The 16,257-nt window shown below is 52.9% G+C and overlaps 2 protein-coding genes across 4 annotated transcripts in view; both read left to right on the plus strand.

Moving 5' to 3' along the window:
• Positions 1 to 16,257, plus strand: part of LOC119964302 (netrin-G1-like) — a 100,884-nt gene that overhangs the window by 75,637 nt on the left and 8,990 nt on the right. The window contains exon 6 of one of the 3 annotated variants that reach the window (XM_038793584.1): positions 2,593 to 2,658. The exons of 1 other annotated variant lie outside the window; for it this stretch is intronic. In XM_038793584.1, coding sequence (XP_038649512.1) covers positions 2,593 to 2,658 — 66 coding nt within the window. Of the gene's footprint in view, positions 1 to 2,592; positions 2,659 to 7,921; positions 8,090 to 16,257 lie in introns of all 3 variants that reach the window. One more of the 3 variants, XM_038793583.1, reaches the window with a different exon arrangement.
• Positions 1 to 16,257, plus strand: part of LOC119964301 (netrin-G1-like) — a 728,862-nt gene that overhangs the window by 75,621 nt on the left and 636,984 nt on the right. The window lies entirely within an intron of this gene.

A 16,257-nucleotide genomic window follows, 5' to 3' on the forward strand; every position in this document is an offset into this window, starting at 1 on the left:
CAGGTGTTGTGAATATGGACTGAGTGTGAACTGGTTTAGTTGTGAATAGAGAGTAGGCATGAGGACAGAATGAATGCGAAACAGTTTAATTGTGAACAAGGAGCAAGTATGGAACAGACATTGTTGTAAGCAGGAAGCGAGTGTGGACAGGTATAGGTGTGAACATGGAACGATTGTGAACTGGTTTGTTTTGAACAGGGAGTTGGTGTGAACATGGTGTGAGTGTGTACCAGTAGCATTGTGAACAGTGAGTAAGTGTGAATAGGGAGTGATTGTGAACCCATATAGTTGTGAGCCCAGTGTGAATGTGAACTAGTATCATTGTGAACATGGAGTGTGGAACAAGTACAGTGGCAAACTGGGAATGAGCGTGAGCTGGTGTAGGTGTGAACACGGAGTGAGTGTTAACCAGTACAATTTTGAAAAAAGAGTGAATGTGAACAGCTGTTGGTGTGAACACAGACTATGTTTGAAGCGGTATAGATGTGATCAAGGAGCAGTTCAGAAAACGGAGTGAGTGTGAACAGGTATAGATGTGAACATGGCGTGATTGTAAACCGCTATAGTGAACAAGTGTAGGTGTGAACATGGTGTGATTGTGGAGCAATATATATATGTGAACAGTCACAGGCAGGAGTGAACATGGAGTGAGTGTGAACAGGTGTAGGTGTGAACATGTAGTGAGTGTGAACCAGTTTAGTTGTGAACAGGATCTGGAATCAGGAATCTGCTTGATTCTCCCTGGAGTTGATCCGAATCTTCCTGACCCAGCAGTGGAATTGAAGCAGGAAATTTATAATATTTGCGACTCACATCTTAGCTAAGAGGGAAGTGCTTCTTAACTCTGCCTTAGTGAAAACAATCAGTGAGAATTGAAGGGAATATTTGTGAAAGGCTGGGGCCAGGATCAGTGAGATCCCGTTGCAATCTCGATATCCCAGATAGGGAATGGGAACTGGGTCCTCGGGTCTCCATTTGTTCACATTTGATCCCAGATTTTACATCAATTCATCCCTGTTCATTAACCCTTCGCATGCTGTCTGGTTCGCACATTGACCCCCGCCCCCAATCCAAACCCAACTGACCCAGAGTGACCACAACTCCCAGACTGACCCAGAGTGACCATAACTCCCAAACTGACCCAGAGTGACCATAACTCCCAAACTGACCCAGAGTGACCATAACCCCCAAACTGACCCAGAGTGACCATAACTCCCAAACTGACCCAGAGTGACCATAACTCCCAAACTGACCCAGAGTGACCACAACTCCCAGACTGACCCAGAGTGACCATAACTCCCAAACTGACCCAGAGTGACCATAACTCCCAAACTGACCCAGAGTGACCATAACTCCCAAACTGACCCAGAGTGACCATAACCCCCAAACTGACCCAGAGTAACCATAACTCCCAAACTGACCCAGAGTGACCATAACTCCCAAACTGACCCAGAGTGACCATAACTCCCAAACTGACCGATAGTGACCATAACTCCCAGACTGACCCAGAGTGACCCAGAGTGACCATAACTCCCAAACTGACCCAGAGTGAGTGTAACTCCCAGACTGACCCAGAGTGACCATAACTCCCAAACTGACCCAGAGTGGTGGGCCTGTGGAATTCATTGCCGCGGAGTGCAGTGGAGGCCGGGACGCTAAATGGCTTCAAGGCAGAGATAGATAAATTCTTGATGTCGCGAGGAATTAAGGGCTACGGGGAGAATGCTGGTAGGTGGAGTTGAAATGCCCATCAGCCATGATTGAATGGCGGAGTGGACTCGATGGGCCGAATGGCCTTACTTCCACTCCTATGTCTTATGGTCTTATGGTCTTATAACTCCCAAACCGACCCAGAGTGACCCAGAGTGAGTGTAACTCCCAAACTGACCCAGAGTGACCATAACTCCCAAACTGACCCAGAGTGACCCAGAGTGACCATAACTCCCAAACTGACCCAGAGTGACCATAACTCCCAAACTGACCCAGAGTGAGTGTAACTCCCAGACTGACCCAGAGTGAGTGTAACTCCCAAACTGACCCAGAGTGACCCAGAGTGAGTGTAACTCCCAGAGTGACCCAGAGTGACCATAACTCCCAAACTGACCCAGAGTGACCCAGAGTGAGTGTAACTCCCAGAGTAACCCAGAGTGAGTGTAACTCACACTGACAGAGAGTGAGTGTAAGTGACAATACTGACCGAGAATGACCAAACCTTCTCAGACTGACAGGGTTTGTGGTTGAGAGCAATGGGGACATCAGTTGCCTGAAGCTTTGGAATTCTCTCCCGAAAACCTCCTCCTCCCTCTGTCCTTTAACGATTCTCCTGGAAATCTCCCTCACTGACCGAGGGTCAGTTCCCCTGTCTGAGTTCCTTCTGCCATGTCTCAGTGTCAGGTTCTATCCCATTGATGCTAAAGAGGAGATAGAAACATCTCTTTGCTTATCCCCGCGACTGTCTTGCTGTGGGAGGCAGTGTGAACACAGTGTGAGTGTGAACACAGTGTGAGTGTGAACACAGACAGTCCTGTGTTCAGAACGGAGTCATTCTACAGCCCAGGTCAGTAATTGCAGATTCTTCCTGACACATTGCAGCTGACTCACATCGGGGTCACACGCAGCAAAGTATCTCAACTCGAAAGGACGTGGAGACAACACAAGGTAGGAAATGACAAAGAATATGACGGATCGAGAGAACAGCAACTGCCATTTATACAGCGACGAATCACTACTGACCCTCTGACAGTGCAGCACTCCCTCAGTACTGACCCTCTGACAGTGCAGCACTCCCTCAGTACTGACCCTCTGACAGTGCAGCACTCCCTCAGTACTGACCCTCTGACAGTGCGGCACTCCCTCAGTACTGACCCTCTGACAGTGCGGCACTCCCTCAGTACTGACACTCTGACAGTGCGGCACTCCCTCAGTACTGACCCTCTGACAGTGCAGCACTCCCTCAGTACTGACCCTCTGACAGTGCAGCACTCCCTCAGTACTGACCCTCTGACAGTGCGGTACTCCCTCAGTACTGACCCTCTGACAGTGCGGCACTCCCTCAGTACTGACCCTCTGACAGTGCAGCACTCCCTCAGTACTGACCCTCTGACAGTGCGGCACTCCCTCAGTACTGACCCTCTGACAGTGCGGCACTCCCTCAGTACTGACCCTCTGACAGTGCAGCACTCCCTCAGTACTGACCCTCTGACAGTGCGGCACTCCCTCAGTACTGACCCTCTGACAGTGTGGCACTCCCTCAGTACTGACCCTCTGACAGTGCGGCACTCCCTCAGTACTGACCCTCTGACAGTGCGGCACTCCCTCAGTACTGACCCTCTGACAGTGCGGCACTCCCTCAGTACTGACCCTCTGACAGTGCAGCACTCCCTCAGTACTGACCCTCTGACAGTGCGGCACTCCCTCAGTACTGACCCTCTGACAGTGCGGCACTCCCTCAGTACTGACCCTCTGACAGTGCAGCACTCCCTCAGTACTGACCCTCTGACAGTGCGGCACTCCCTCAGTACTGACCCTCTGACAGTGCGGCACTCCCTCAGTACTGACCCTCTGACAGTGCGGCACTCCCTCAGTACTGACCCTCTGACAGTGCAGCGCTCCCTCAGTACTGACCCTCTGACAGTGCAGCACTCCCTCAGTACTGACCCTCTGACAGTGCGGCGCTCCCTCAGTACTGACCCTCTGACAGTGCGGCATTCCCTCAGTACTGACCCTCTGACAGTACGGCACTCCCGCAGTACTGACCCTCTGACAGTGCAGCACTCCCTCAGTACTGACCCTCTGACAGTGCGGCACTCCCTCAGTACTGACCCTCTGACAGTGCAGCACTCCCTCAGTACTGACCCTCTGACAGTGCAGCACTCCTTCAGTACTGACCCTCTGACAGTGCAGCACTGCCTCAGTACTGACCCTCTGACAGTGCAGCACTCCCTCAGTACTGACCCTCTGGCAGTGCGGCACTCCCTCAGTACTGACCATCTGACAGTGCAGCACTCCCTCAGTACTGACCCTCTGACAGTGCGGCACTCCCTCAGTACTGACCCTCTGACAGTGCGGAGCTCCCTCAGTACTGACCCTCTGACAGTGCGGCACTCCCTCAGTACTGACCCTCTGACAGTGCGGCACTCCCTCAGTACTGACCCTCTGACAGTGCAGCACTCCCTCAGTACTGACCCTCTGACAGTGCAGCACTCCCTCAGTACTGACCCTATGACATTGCAGCACTCCCTCAGTACTGACCCTCTGACTGTGCAGCACTCCCTCAGTACTGACCCTCTGACAGTGCAGCACGCCCTCAGTACTGACCCTCTGACAGTGCAGCACTCCCTCAGTACTGACCCTCTGACAGTGCAGCACTCCCTCAGTACTGACCCTCTGACAGTGCAGCACTCCCTCAGTACTGACCCTCTGACAGTTCCTGCACTCCCTCACTACTGACTCTCTGACAGTGCAGCACTCCCTCAGTACTGACCCTCTGACAGTGCAGCACTCCCTCAGTACTGACCCTCTGACAGTACGGCACTCCCTCACTACTGACTCTCTGACAGTGCAGCACTCCCTCAGTACTGACCCTCTGACAGTGCGGCGCTCCCTCAGTACTGACCCTCTGACAGTGCGGCATTCCCTCAGTACTGACCCTCTGACAGTACGGCACTCCCGCAGTACTGACCCTCTGACAGTGTAGCACTCCCTCAGTACTGACCCTCTGACAGTGCGGCACTCCCTCAGTACTGACCCTCTGACAGTGCAGCACTCCCTCAGTACTGACCCTCTGACAGTGCAGCACTCCCTCAGTACTGACCCTCTGACAGTGCAGCACTGCCTCAGTACTGACCCTCTGACAGTGCAGCACTCCTTCAGTACTGACCCTCTGGCAGTGCGGCACTCCCTCAGTACTGACCATCTGACAGTGCAGCACTCCCTCAGTACTGACCCTCTGACAGTGCGGCACTCCCTCAGTACTGACCCTCTGACAGTGCGGAGCTCCCTCAGTACTGACCCTCTGACAGTGCGGCACTCCCTCAGTACTGACCCTCTGACAGTGCGGCACTCCCTCAGTACTGACCCTCTGACAGTGCAGCACTCCCTCAGTACTGACCCTATGACATTACAGCACTCCCTCAGTACTGACCCTCTGACTGTGCAGCACTCCCTCAGTACTGACCCTCTGACAGTGCAGCACGCCCTCAGTACTGACCCTCTGACAGTGCAGCACTCCCTCAGTACTGACCCTCTGACAGTGCAGCACTCCCTCAGCACTCACCCTCTGACAGTGCGGCACTCTCTCAGTACTGACCCTCTGACAGTGCAGCACTCCCTCAGTACTGACCCTATGACATTGCAGCACTCCCTCAGTACTGACCCTCTGACAGTGCAGCACTCCCTCAGTACTGACCCTCTGACAGTGCAGCACTCCCTCAGTACTGACCCTCTGACAGCGCAGCACTCCCTCAGTACTGACCCTCTGACAGTGCAGCACTCCCTCAGTACTGACCCTCTGACAGTGCGGCACTCCCTCAGCACTGACCCTCTGACAGTGCGGCACTCCCTCAGTACTGACCCTCTGACAGTGCGGCACTCCCTCAGTACTGACCCTCTGACAGTGCGGCACTCCCTCAGTACTGACCCTCTGACAGTGCGGCACTCCCTCAGTACTGACCCTCTGACAGTGCAGCACTCCCTCAGTACTGACCCTTTGACAGTGCAGCACTCCCTCAGTACTGACCCTCTGACAGTGCAGCACTCCCTCAGTACTGACCCTCTGACAGTGCGGCACTCCCTCAGTACTGACCCTCTGACAGTGCAGCACTCCCTCAGTACTGACCCTCTGACAGTGCGGCACTCCCTCAGTACTAACCCTCTGACAGTGCAGCACTCCCTCAGTACTGACCCTCTGACAGTGCGGCACTCCCTCAGCACTGACCCTCTGACAGTGCGGCACTCCCTCAGTACTGACCCTCTGACAGTGCGGCACTCCCTCAGTACTGACCCTCTGACAGTGCAGCACTCCCTCAGTACTGACCCTCTGACAGTGCAGCGCTCCCTCAGTACTGACCCTCTGACAGTGCGGCGCTCCCTCAGTACTGACCCTCTGACAGTGCGGCACTCCCTCAGTATTGACCCTCTGACAGTGCAGCTCTCCCTCAGTACTGACCCTCTGACAGTGCAGCACTCCCTCAGTACTGACCCTCTGACAGTGCAGCCCTCCCTCAGTACTGACCCTCTGACAGTGCAGCACTCCCTCAGTACTGACCCTCTGACAGTTCCTGCACTCCCTCACTACTGACTCTCTGACAGTGCAGCACTCCCTCAGTACTGACCCTCTGACAGTGCAGCACTCCCTCAGTACTGACCCTCTGACAGTACGGCACTCCCTCACTACTGACTCTCTGACAGTGCAGCACTCCCTCAGTACTGACCCTCTGACAGTGCGGCACTCCCTCAGTACTGACGCTCTGACAGTGCGGCACTCCCTCAGTACTGACCCTCTGACAGTGCGGCACTCCCTCAGTACTGACCCTCTGACAGTGCGGCACTTGGTCAGTACTGACCCTCTGACAGTGCAGCACTCCCTCAGTACTGACCCTCTGACAGTGCAGCACTCCCTCAGCACTGACCCTCTGACAGTGCAGCACTCCCTCTGTACTGACCCTCTGACAGTGCAGCACTCCCTCAGTATTGACCCTCTGACAGTGCAGCACTCCCTCAGTACTGACCCTCTGACAGTGCAGCACTCCCTCTGTACTGACCCTCTGACAGTGCAGCACTCCCTCTGTACTGACCCTCTGACAGTGCAGCACTCCCTCAGTACTGACCCTCTGACAGTGCAGCACTCCCTCAGTACTGACCCTCTGACAGTGCGGCACTCCCTCAGTACTGACCCTCTGACAGTGCAGCACTCCCTCAGTACTGACCCTCTGACAGTGCGGCACTCCCTCAGTATTGACCCTCTGACAGTGCAGCACTCCCTCAGTACTGACCCTCTGACAGTGCAGCACTCCCTCTGTACTGACCCTCTGACAGTGCAGCACTCCCTCAGTATTGACCTTCTGACAGTGCGGCACTCCCTCAGTATTGACCCTCTGACAGTGCGGCACTCCATCTGTAATGACCCTCAGACAGTGCGGCACTCCCTCTGTACTGACCCTCTGACAGTGCAGCACTCCCTCTGTACTGACCCTCTGACAGTGCAGCACTCCCTCAGTATTGACCCTCTGACAGTGCGGCACTCCCTCAGTATTGACCCTCTGACAGTGCAGCACTCCGTCAGTATTGACCCTCTGACCGTACGGCTCCCTCAGTATTGACCCTCTGACAGTGCAGTACTCCCTCAGTATTGACCCTCTGACAGTGCAGCACTCCCTCAGTACTGACCCTCTGACAGTGCGGCACTCCCTCAGTACTGACCCTCTGACAGTGCAGCACTCCCTCAGTACTGACCCTCTGACAGTGCAGCACTCCCTCAGTACTGACCCTCTGACAGTGCAGCTCTCCCTCAGTATTGACCCTCTGACGGTGCAGCTTTCTCTCATTATGCTGGGTTATTTTTGTTTACATTTTTCACACTCTGGTCTCTGGTGGGACCAGAATTCTCGACTTTCTGACTCAGCTTTGAGAATGTTTCCCACTTTGCCGAGTCAGAAAGGGTCCTCATTTGTCCGAACTGTATGAAACCCGACACAGGAATCTCTAAACCCGCGACTGGGTTCATCCACTGCCACCTGCTGATTGAATGTAAACAGTAACGTGACCCCAATCTGATGTTCTCCCTTCAGGGCTAAAACCTGGATATTCCCTCCCTCCCATTGCAGCCATTTCCTTCCCACCTCCCATTCCTGCAGCATGTGACCCATTCCCAGTCTGTTTCCCACCTTCACCCCGTCTACACTCTCTGTCTTTTCCTTGCAAGACTGCCAATGTTTCGGCCACTCGAAGCGGTGCAGTTACCTTGATCTGCTCAGCACTGCCGTTTGTGTGAACTGTAAACACAACACTCGAGGCCAACACTGCCAGTTATGTCGGCTGGGTCACCATCGAAACCCTTCAGCACAGCTGGACCATCACAACGTTTGCTTAGGTCAGTTCCTGATATAATCTCCACTCTCACCTCCTTCATTCATCCGTCTGCTTTCAAACCAACACAGGAAACAAATATAATAACTTCAACAGTGCTGAGAAAAATAGCACCATAAATCTGTTCCCTTTCCCTAGTGATGGGGCCTGGTTCACCCTTTCCTTAGCAATGGGGCCTGGTCCAACCTTTCCCTAGCAATGGGGCCTGGTCCAACCTTTCCCTACCAATGGGGCCTGGGCTAACCTTTCCCTAGTGATAAGACCTGGTCCAACCTTTCCCTAGTAACGGGGCCTGGTCCAACCTTTCCCTAGCGATGGGGCCTGGGCTAACCTTTCCCTACCAATGGGGCCTGGGCTAACCTTTCCCTAGTGATGGGACTTGGGCTAACCTTTCCCTAGCGATGGGGCCTGGGCCAACCTTTCCCCAGCGATGGGGCCTGGTCCAACCTTTCCCCGGCGATGGGGCCTGGTCCAACCTTTCCCCAGCGATGAGGCCTGGTCCAACCTTTCCCTAGTGATGAGGCCTGGGCCAACCTTTCCCTAGCGATGGGGCCTGGTCCAACCTTTCCCTAGCGATGGGGCCTGGGTCAACCTTTCCCTAGCGATGGGGCCTGGTCCAACCTTTCCCTAGCGATGGGGCCTGGGTCAACCTTTCCCTAGCGATGGGGCCTGGTACAACCTTTCCTTAGCAATAGAGCCTGATCCAGCATTTGCCTAGTGCTGATGCCTGCTCCAACCTTTCCCTAGCGATGGGGCCTGATCCAGCATTTGCCTAGTGCTGATGCCTGCTCCAACCTTTCCCTAGCGATGGGGCCTGATCCAGCATTTGCCTAGTGCTGATGCCTGCTCCAACGTTTCCCTGGAGATGGGGCCTGGTCCAAACTCTGTGTAGCAATGAGACATGATCTAATCTTTCTCTCGGGCTGGAACCTGATCCAACATTTCACTAACAATGTGGCTAGCTCATCCTTTCCCTAGAGATGGAGCCTGGTGCGACCCTACGCTCCCAATGGAGCCTGACCCAACCTTTCCCCACTAATGGGGCCTGGTCCAACTTGTCCCTCACAATGGCTCCTGGTCCAACCTTCCCCTCATTATGGGTCTGGTCCAATCTTTTCCTAGCGATTGTGCCTGGTCCAACTTTTCCCGAACGATGGGACTGGGTCAAACAATTCCCTCATGATGAACCTATAGGTTCAACCTTCTCATAGTAATGGGACCTGATCCAACCTTTCCATTGTGATGGAGCCTGAACCAAGCTGTCCTTAACAATGGGGCCTGGCCTAATTATTTCTTTGCGATGAAGCCAGCTCAAACCTACGGCTTGTTGGACTCGGTCCAACTTTTCCCTACTGATTGGCCCAGTCAAACATTTCCCTGACAGTAGTTTCTGGTCCAACCTTTCCCTAGTGATGGGGCCTGGTCCAACCTTTCCCTAGCTATGGGGTCTGGTCCAACCTTTCATTAGCGATGGGGCCTGGGCCAACCTTTCCCTAGCTATGATGTCTGGTCCAACCTTTCATTAGCGATGGGGCCTGGGCCAACCTTTCCCTAGAGATGGGGCCTGGGTCAACCTTTCCCTAGCTATGATGTCTGGTCCAACCTTTCATTAGCGATGGGGCCTGGGCTAACCTTTCCCTAGCGATGGGGCCTGGGCGAACCTTTCCCCAGCGATGGGGCCTGGTCCAACCTTTCCCTAGCGATGAGGTCTGGTCCAACCTTTCCCTAGTGATGGGGCCTGGTCCAACCTTTCCCTAGCGATGGGGCCTGGTCCAACCTTTCCCTAGTGATGGGGCCTGGTCCAACCTTTCCCTAGCGATGGGGCCTGGTCCAACCTTTCCCTAGCGATGGGGCCTGGTCCAACCTTTCCCTAGCGATGGGGCCTGGTCCAACCTTTCCCTAGCGATGGGGCCTGGTCCAACCTTTCCCTAGCGATGGGGCCTGGTCCAACCTTTCGCGAGCAATGGGGCCTGGTCCAAACTTTTCCCAACGATGGGGCCTGGTCCAACCTTTTCCCAGCGATGGGGCCTGGTCCAACCTTTTCCCAGCGATGGGGCCTGGTCCAACCTTTCGCGAGCAATGGGGCCTGGTCCAAACTTTTCCCAACGATGGGGCCTGGTCCAACCTTTTCCCAGCAATGGGGTCTGGTCCAACCTTTTCCCAACGATGGGGCCTGGGCTAACCTTTCCCTAGTGATGGGGCCTGGTCCAACCTTTTCCCAGTGATGGGGCCTGGTCCAACCTTTTCCCAGTGATGGGGCCTGGTCCAACCTTTCCCTAGCAATGGGGCCTGGGCTAACCTTTCCCTAGTGATGGGGCCTGGTCCAACCTTTTCCCAGTGATGGGGCCTGGTCCAACCTTTTCCCAGTGATGGGGCCTGGTCCAACCTTTTCCGAGGGATCCGGTTTGATCCTTCTATTGTTGAGGTACCTCAGTAGCCCTGAGTTAGGATGGTACAACCATTGTCTCCCTGTCTACATTTTTATTTCAGGAATTTATATGTTTTATTCTCTCTGGACATGACCATTCTGCATCGTAGTTGTGTCACCTTCATCGCTCAGTGTTGTCTTCCTCCAGTGCCTAATTACAATCGTGTCTCCTCATTTCCTCATTTCCGACCATTTTCCATACCGGGAAATGCACAATCTGTACCGCAAAGTAACAGACTGTTCATCAGAACATCGGAACTGGAGGGGGCCATTCAGCCCCTTATACGTGTTCCACCAATTAGTTCATGGCTGATTGTTTTCTTAATTCCTTCTGATTCTGTGTCTGTTAACATTCTGATCCAACAAGAAATCGATCAATCTCAGGTTTAATTTTTTTTAATTGGCCCCGGCCTTGGTGAAGATGGTGTAGGAGCATTTCCAAGGGCTCAGTATTGAGCTGCCTTTTATGTGGGGTTCCTCCCTCTTAGTTCCAGCTCGGGTGAACACACAGATCTGCAGACACACATCAACACGGTTAAGACGGCTTTATTATTCCAAGCTTGGTCCATGTACATGGGAGAGAGATCTGAATAATGCCAAGATCACTCTGTCTGACACTGGTACAAACAAACCAATTATAGAGTTTTCCAAAAATCAATCGCCCACCCCAGTTGGACTTGACCCAATCCTTGAAGCTGTCACTTTTATATTGTCCTGTAAAATTTACTTTAAGCAAAATGATGACTTATGATCAGCTCATGATTTACCCCATACTGACATCTGTTGTTTACTAGAATCTTGTGTCCATTATAAAGTTGTTTTTTTGTCCACTCCCATCCTACATGTCACAGCCAGTTCCTGCCCACCTCATTGTTCATCCAGGGGCAGGATGCCAGAGTTGGTTGCTCTTTACACCATGGACTGTCTAAGACAGGATATTGGGGGGCACTGATAAAAGCTATTTACTGAGCTGACTGTATTATCGCTAACCACACTATTTCTGTCTAATCCTGCTTGTCTGAAAAACATGGGCAAGTTAGCTAGCCACTGCTTGTAGCAAGTCTTTGAAAGCTTATCACTGCTATGTCCTAAAAATACATGTTTAATGATTAATAATGATGACTGGCTATACTTTCTATGACTAATCTCAATCCTTAATAAACTTACTCATGTAGAAATATTCTAGTGTTATCCTAGCTATTCAGTTTTAAGGGGTTTCATCCCTGGCAAAGGAGAATGGTCCAATCTTTCCCCAGTGATAAGGGGCAGCACGATAGCACAAGTGGATAGCACTGTGGCTTCACAGCGCCAGGGTCTCAGGCTCGATTCCCCGCTGGGTCACTGTCTGTGCGGAGTTTGCACTTTCTCCCCGTGTGTGCGTGGGTTTCCTCCGGGTGCTCCGGTTTCCTCCCACAGTCCAAAGATGTGCAGGTTAGGTGGATTGGCCATGCTAAATTGCCCTTAGTGTCCAAAAAAAGAGGTTGGGAGGAGTTATTGGGTCACAGGGATGCCGTGGAAGTGAGGGCTTAAGTGGGTCGGTGCAGACTTGATGGGCCGAATGGCCTCCTTCTGCACGGTATGTTCTATGTCCATCCGGACATCCTCTTCAGAGGGTTCCAGATTTCCATTCAGCGCAGGAAACGCTTCCTGACCATCAATAGGCCCCCTTTAATTTTCAATTCTGTCGCCTTGTTCCTCACTCGCCCAGTCTGGGAAGTAGTTTCAGTCTGTGGACCCTGTCAGATAGGTTCCTTATCTTAAACACTTCCATTGTGTTAGCCTTCTTCTACAATTGAGGGAATACAAATCGAAGTCTGCATTCATAATTTAACCCTTTTCTCCCCGTCTCACTCCAGTGAATCAGGCCTGCCGTCTCTCTGAGGCCACTCCTTCCTGAGGTGTGGTGCTGGGAACTGACCTCGCTTACTCAACATTGACTCTCTCCAGAGATTTGTCGAAACTGTAACTCCCATCTTTTTGTATTCCAGAATCCTCGAGATCAACCACAACATTCTGTTTTCCATTTATTTCATTTTCTCTACCTGTCCACTCGCCTTTAGCTCAACTGCCCCATAATGTTGTTTCTGCTCCACACAAGCCTCCTCCACCACCCTCCACCCCTATTTCTCCCCCACATCCTATCATCATCTCCTTCTCTTGCTCTCTCCCTCAGTATTTATCCAGTTTCCCCCTGAAGTTATTGATAATATTAACCTCACCCAATTTCTGTGAGAGCGAATCCCACATTCTCCCCACTCCCCGTGGGAGCGAGTTCCACATTCTCCCCACTCCCTGTGGGAGCGAGTTCCACATTCCCCCCACTCCTTGTGGGAACGAGTTCCACATTCTCCCCACTCCCTTTGGGAGCGAGTTCCACATCCTCCCCACTCCCTGTGGGAGCGAGCCCCACATTCTCCCCACTCCCTGTGGGAACGAGTCCCACATTCTGCCCACTCCCTGTGGGAGCGAGTCCCACATTCTCCCCACTACCTGTGGGAGCGGGTTCCACATTCTCCCCACCCCCTGTGGGAGCGAGTCCCACATTCTCCCCACTCCCTGTGGGAACGAGTTCCACATTCTCCCCAGTCCCTGTGGGAGCAAGTCCCACATTCTCCCCACTCCCTGTGGGAGCGAGTCCCACATCCTCCCCACTCCCTGTGCGAACGAGTCCCACATTCTCCCCACTCCCTGTGGGAGCGAGTTCCACATTCTCCCCACTCCCTGTGGGAACGAGTCCCACATTCTCCCGACTCCCCGTGGGAGCGAGTCCCACATCCTCCCCACGCCCTGTGGGAGCGAGTTCCACATTCTCCCCACTCCCTGTGGGAACGAGTTCCACATTCTCCCCACTCCCTGTGGGAGCGAGTCCCACATTCTCCCCACTCCCTGTGGGAGCGAGTCCCACATTCTCCCCACTCCCTATGGGAGCGAGTTCCACATTCTCCCCACTCCCTGTGGGAGCGAGTCCCACATTCCCCCCACTCCCTGTGGGAGCGAGTCCCACATTCTCCCCCACTCCCTGTGGGAGCGAGTCCCACATTCTCCCCCACTCCCTGTGGGAGCGAGTCCCATATTCTCCCCCACTCCCTGTGGGAGCGAGTTCCACATTCTCCCCACTCCCTGTGGGAACGAGTCCCACATTCTCCCCACTCCCTGTGGGAGGGAGTCCCACATTCTCCCCACTCCCTGTGGGAGCGAGTCCCACATTCCCCCCACTCCCTGTGGGAACTCGGTTTGTTTTGTCCCTCACTGTGATCTCCCCCACAACTGGAAAAATCTTGACTGGAATTCTCCAGCTGTGTATTGACGGTGAGATTCTCTCCTCCCGCCGGAAGTACGCCCTGCCCACAGGTTTCCTCCAGCAAACACCAGCAAACAGCGCACGGCCGAGAAACTGGTGGCAGGGGACTCAAAGCACCCGTCCCAACAGGGAATGATACATTCGCCAGAATAAGTAGCAATCCTGTGAATTGGGAGCATTTTAGAATTCAACAAAAGAGAAACAGATAAAGAAAGAGAGGATAGAATCAGACTGTAAATGAGTAAGAAGGATAAAGCAGACTGTAAAAGCTTTGATCAACCATGAAAAAGGAAAGCTTCAGCAAGGGCAAATGTGGGCCCTACTCCAGGCAGAGACAGGAGTTTCTCTGAAGGGAAATAAGGAAATGACAGAGGAGCTGAACAAACACTCTGGGCGGGATTCTCCGACCCTCCCGCTGGGCCCGGAGAATCGCCGGGGGCAGCGACATGAATCCCTGTTCCCGCCGGCTGCCGAATTCTCCGGCGCTGGGATTTTGGTGGGGGCGGGACTCACGCCGCGCCGGTTGGCGGCAGCTTGCCCGGCGATTCTCCGGCCCGCGATGGGCCAAGCAGCTGCCCTGTTTTAGGCTGGTCCCGTCGGCGGAAATTAGACCTGGTACTTACCGGTGGGACCTGGTTCTGTGGGCTGCCACCGGGGTCCTCGGGGTGGGTGGGGGGGGGGGGGGGATCTGGTCCCGGGGGGTGCCCCCACAGTGGCCTGGCCCGCGATCATGGCCCACCGATCCGCAGGCGGGCCTGTGCCGTGGGGGCACTCTTTCCCTCCGCACTGGCTGCTCCCGCCATGGCGGTGCAGAAACGGACCCCCCCCCCCCCCGTGCATGCGCTGGGATGACACCAGCACACGCTGGCGCTCCCGCGCATGCACCAACGCACGCCGTCTGGCGGAGGCCCTTCTGTGCCGGTTGGCGTGGCACCAAACGCTCCGGCGCCAGCCTATCCCCTGAAGGTGCAGACGAATCCGCACCTTCCGAGTGGTCCGACGCCGGTTCACACCACCTCCTCGGTGCCGGAGTGGCCCACTCTGCCGGGTAGGGGAGACCCTGCCCTCTGTGTGTGTCTTCACTTAACAAACCCAGACCAGACTGCAACAGTGACAGAAAGCCCAACATCTTATTTTAATTTTGTCCGATTGTGAGGAAAGGAAACCACAGTCCAGGACGGATTTCGCACAAAATAGGGATATGGTAAATTAAAATAAACGTTATTACTAACACAGTATTACAATCTTTAAAGTCACACCAGTAAACAATTACCCCTTAAACGATACTACTCAATGCAGTGAATACAATATCCTTAACTGCTAATTTATTCCCACTTAAAGAACAAGAAAATAGAGCTTCTCGGCTGCTCTCAATCCACCGTAAGTACCAATGGCATGAAGAATACTTGCTTTACTGAGTTATTCTTTGAGTAAGAGATCTCCTGACACTGCTCTGCAGAACAGACGTGACTCCGAACCCCTGCACAATCTCTGACTGAAAACTTCAAAAGCTGTTTCAAACTGGCTTGTTTCAGCTTCCCCTCATCCTCAGACAAGTCTGCACTGCTTTCAATAGCAATCCAAAGATGTGCAGGTCAGGTTGATTGGCCATGCTAAATTACCCCTTCGTGTCTAGGGATGTGCAGGTAAGGTGATGGGGTTAGGGGAGAGTGCGCATGGGTAAGTGTTCATTCAAAGGGTCTATGCAGATTTGATGGGCTGAATGCCCTCCTTATGCACTGTGGGGATTCTATGATTCTGTGAAATACAGTTAATTTCTTTTAACCATTTTCTAGTGAGAGCAGAACTGATTCACTGTGCACACATTCAGCCAGATCAGAAATGAGACTGAAAAATCATTTCTCAACATGGTTTAGTTCCAGCCAACAATGACATAATCTCACCAAGCTGGAAATTATTTTAACTCCGTAAGGAATCCCCTTAATCAAAACAAAATGGCATTGGCCCAAGCTTTTTACGATGGTTAATTATACCTCAGGCTGCAACAAGCTTTGTTGTCTTTCTAACCAAGATTCTTTTAAAAACGTGATAGCAGCAGTCAAACACACACTGACCCAGGCATTTAACCCTTACTTCACCAAATACTTACAATCCAAAATATCTGAAATCCTACATTCATCATATTAATGAAGGAAAATACAGAAGACTTTTCAGAAATAATAGAGAACCAAGGGACGAGCAAGAATGAGCAGTGGAAAGAAATTAGTATCAGGAAACAAAGATTAAGACTGAAGAAATTAAAGAGAGTGAAAGTTAACAAATCCCCTGGGCCTGCTGATCTACATCCCTGAGTGTTAAATAAGTGGCTGGCGAGATACTGGATGCTTTGAAATGAAAAATGAAATGAAAATCGCTTATTGTCACAAGTAGGCTTCAAATGAGGTTGCTGTGAAAAGCCCCTAGTCGCCACATTCCGGCGTCT

The sequence above is a fragment of the Scyliorhinus canicula genome, chromosome 4 (genome assembly GCF_902713615.1).
Source record: "Scyliorhinus canicula chromosome 4, sScyCan1.1, whole genome shotgun sequence".
In the NCBI taxonomy this organism is placed as follows: domain Eukaryota; kingdom Metazoa; phylum Chordata; class Chondrichthyes; order Carcharhiniformes; family Scyliorhinidae; genus Scyliorhinus; species Scyliorhinus canicula.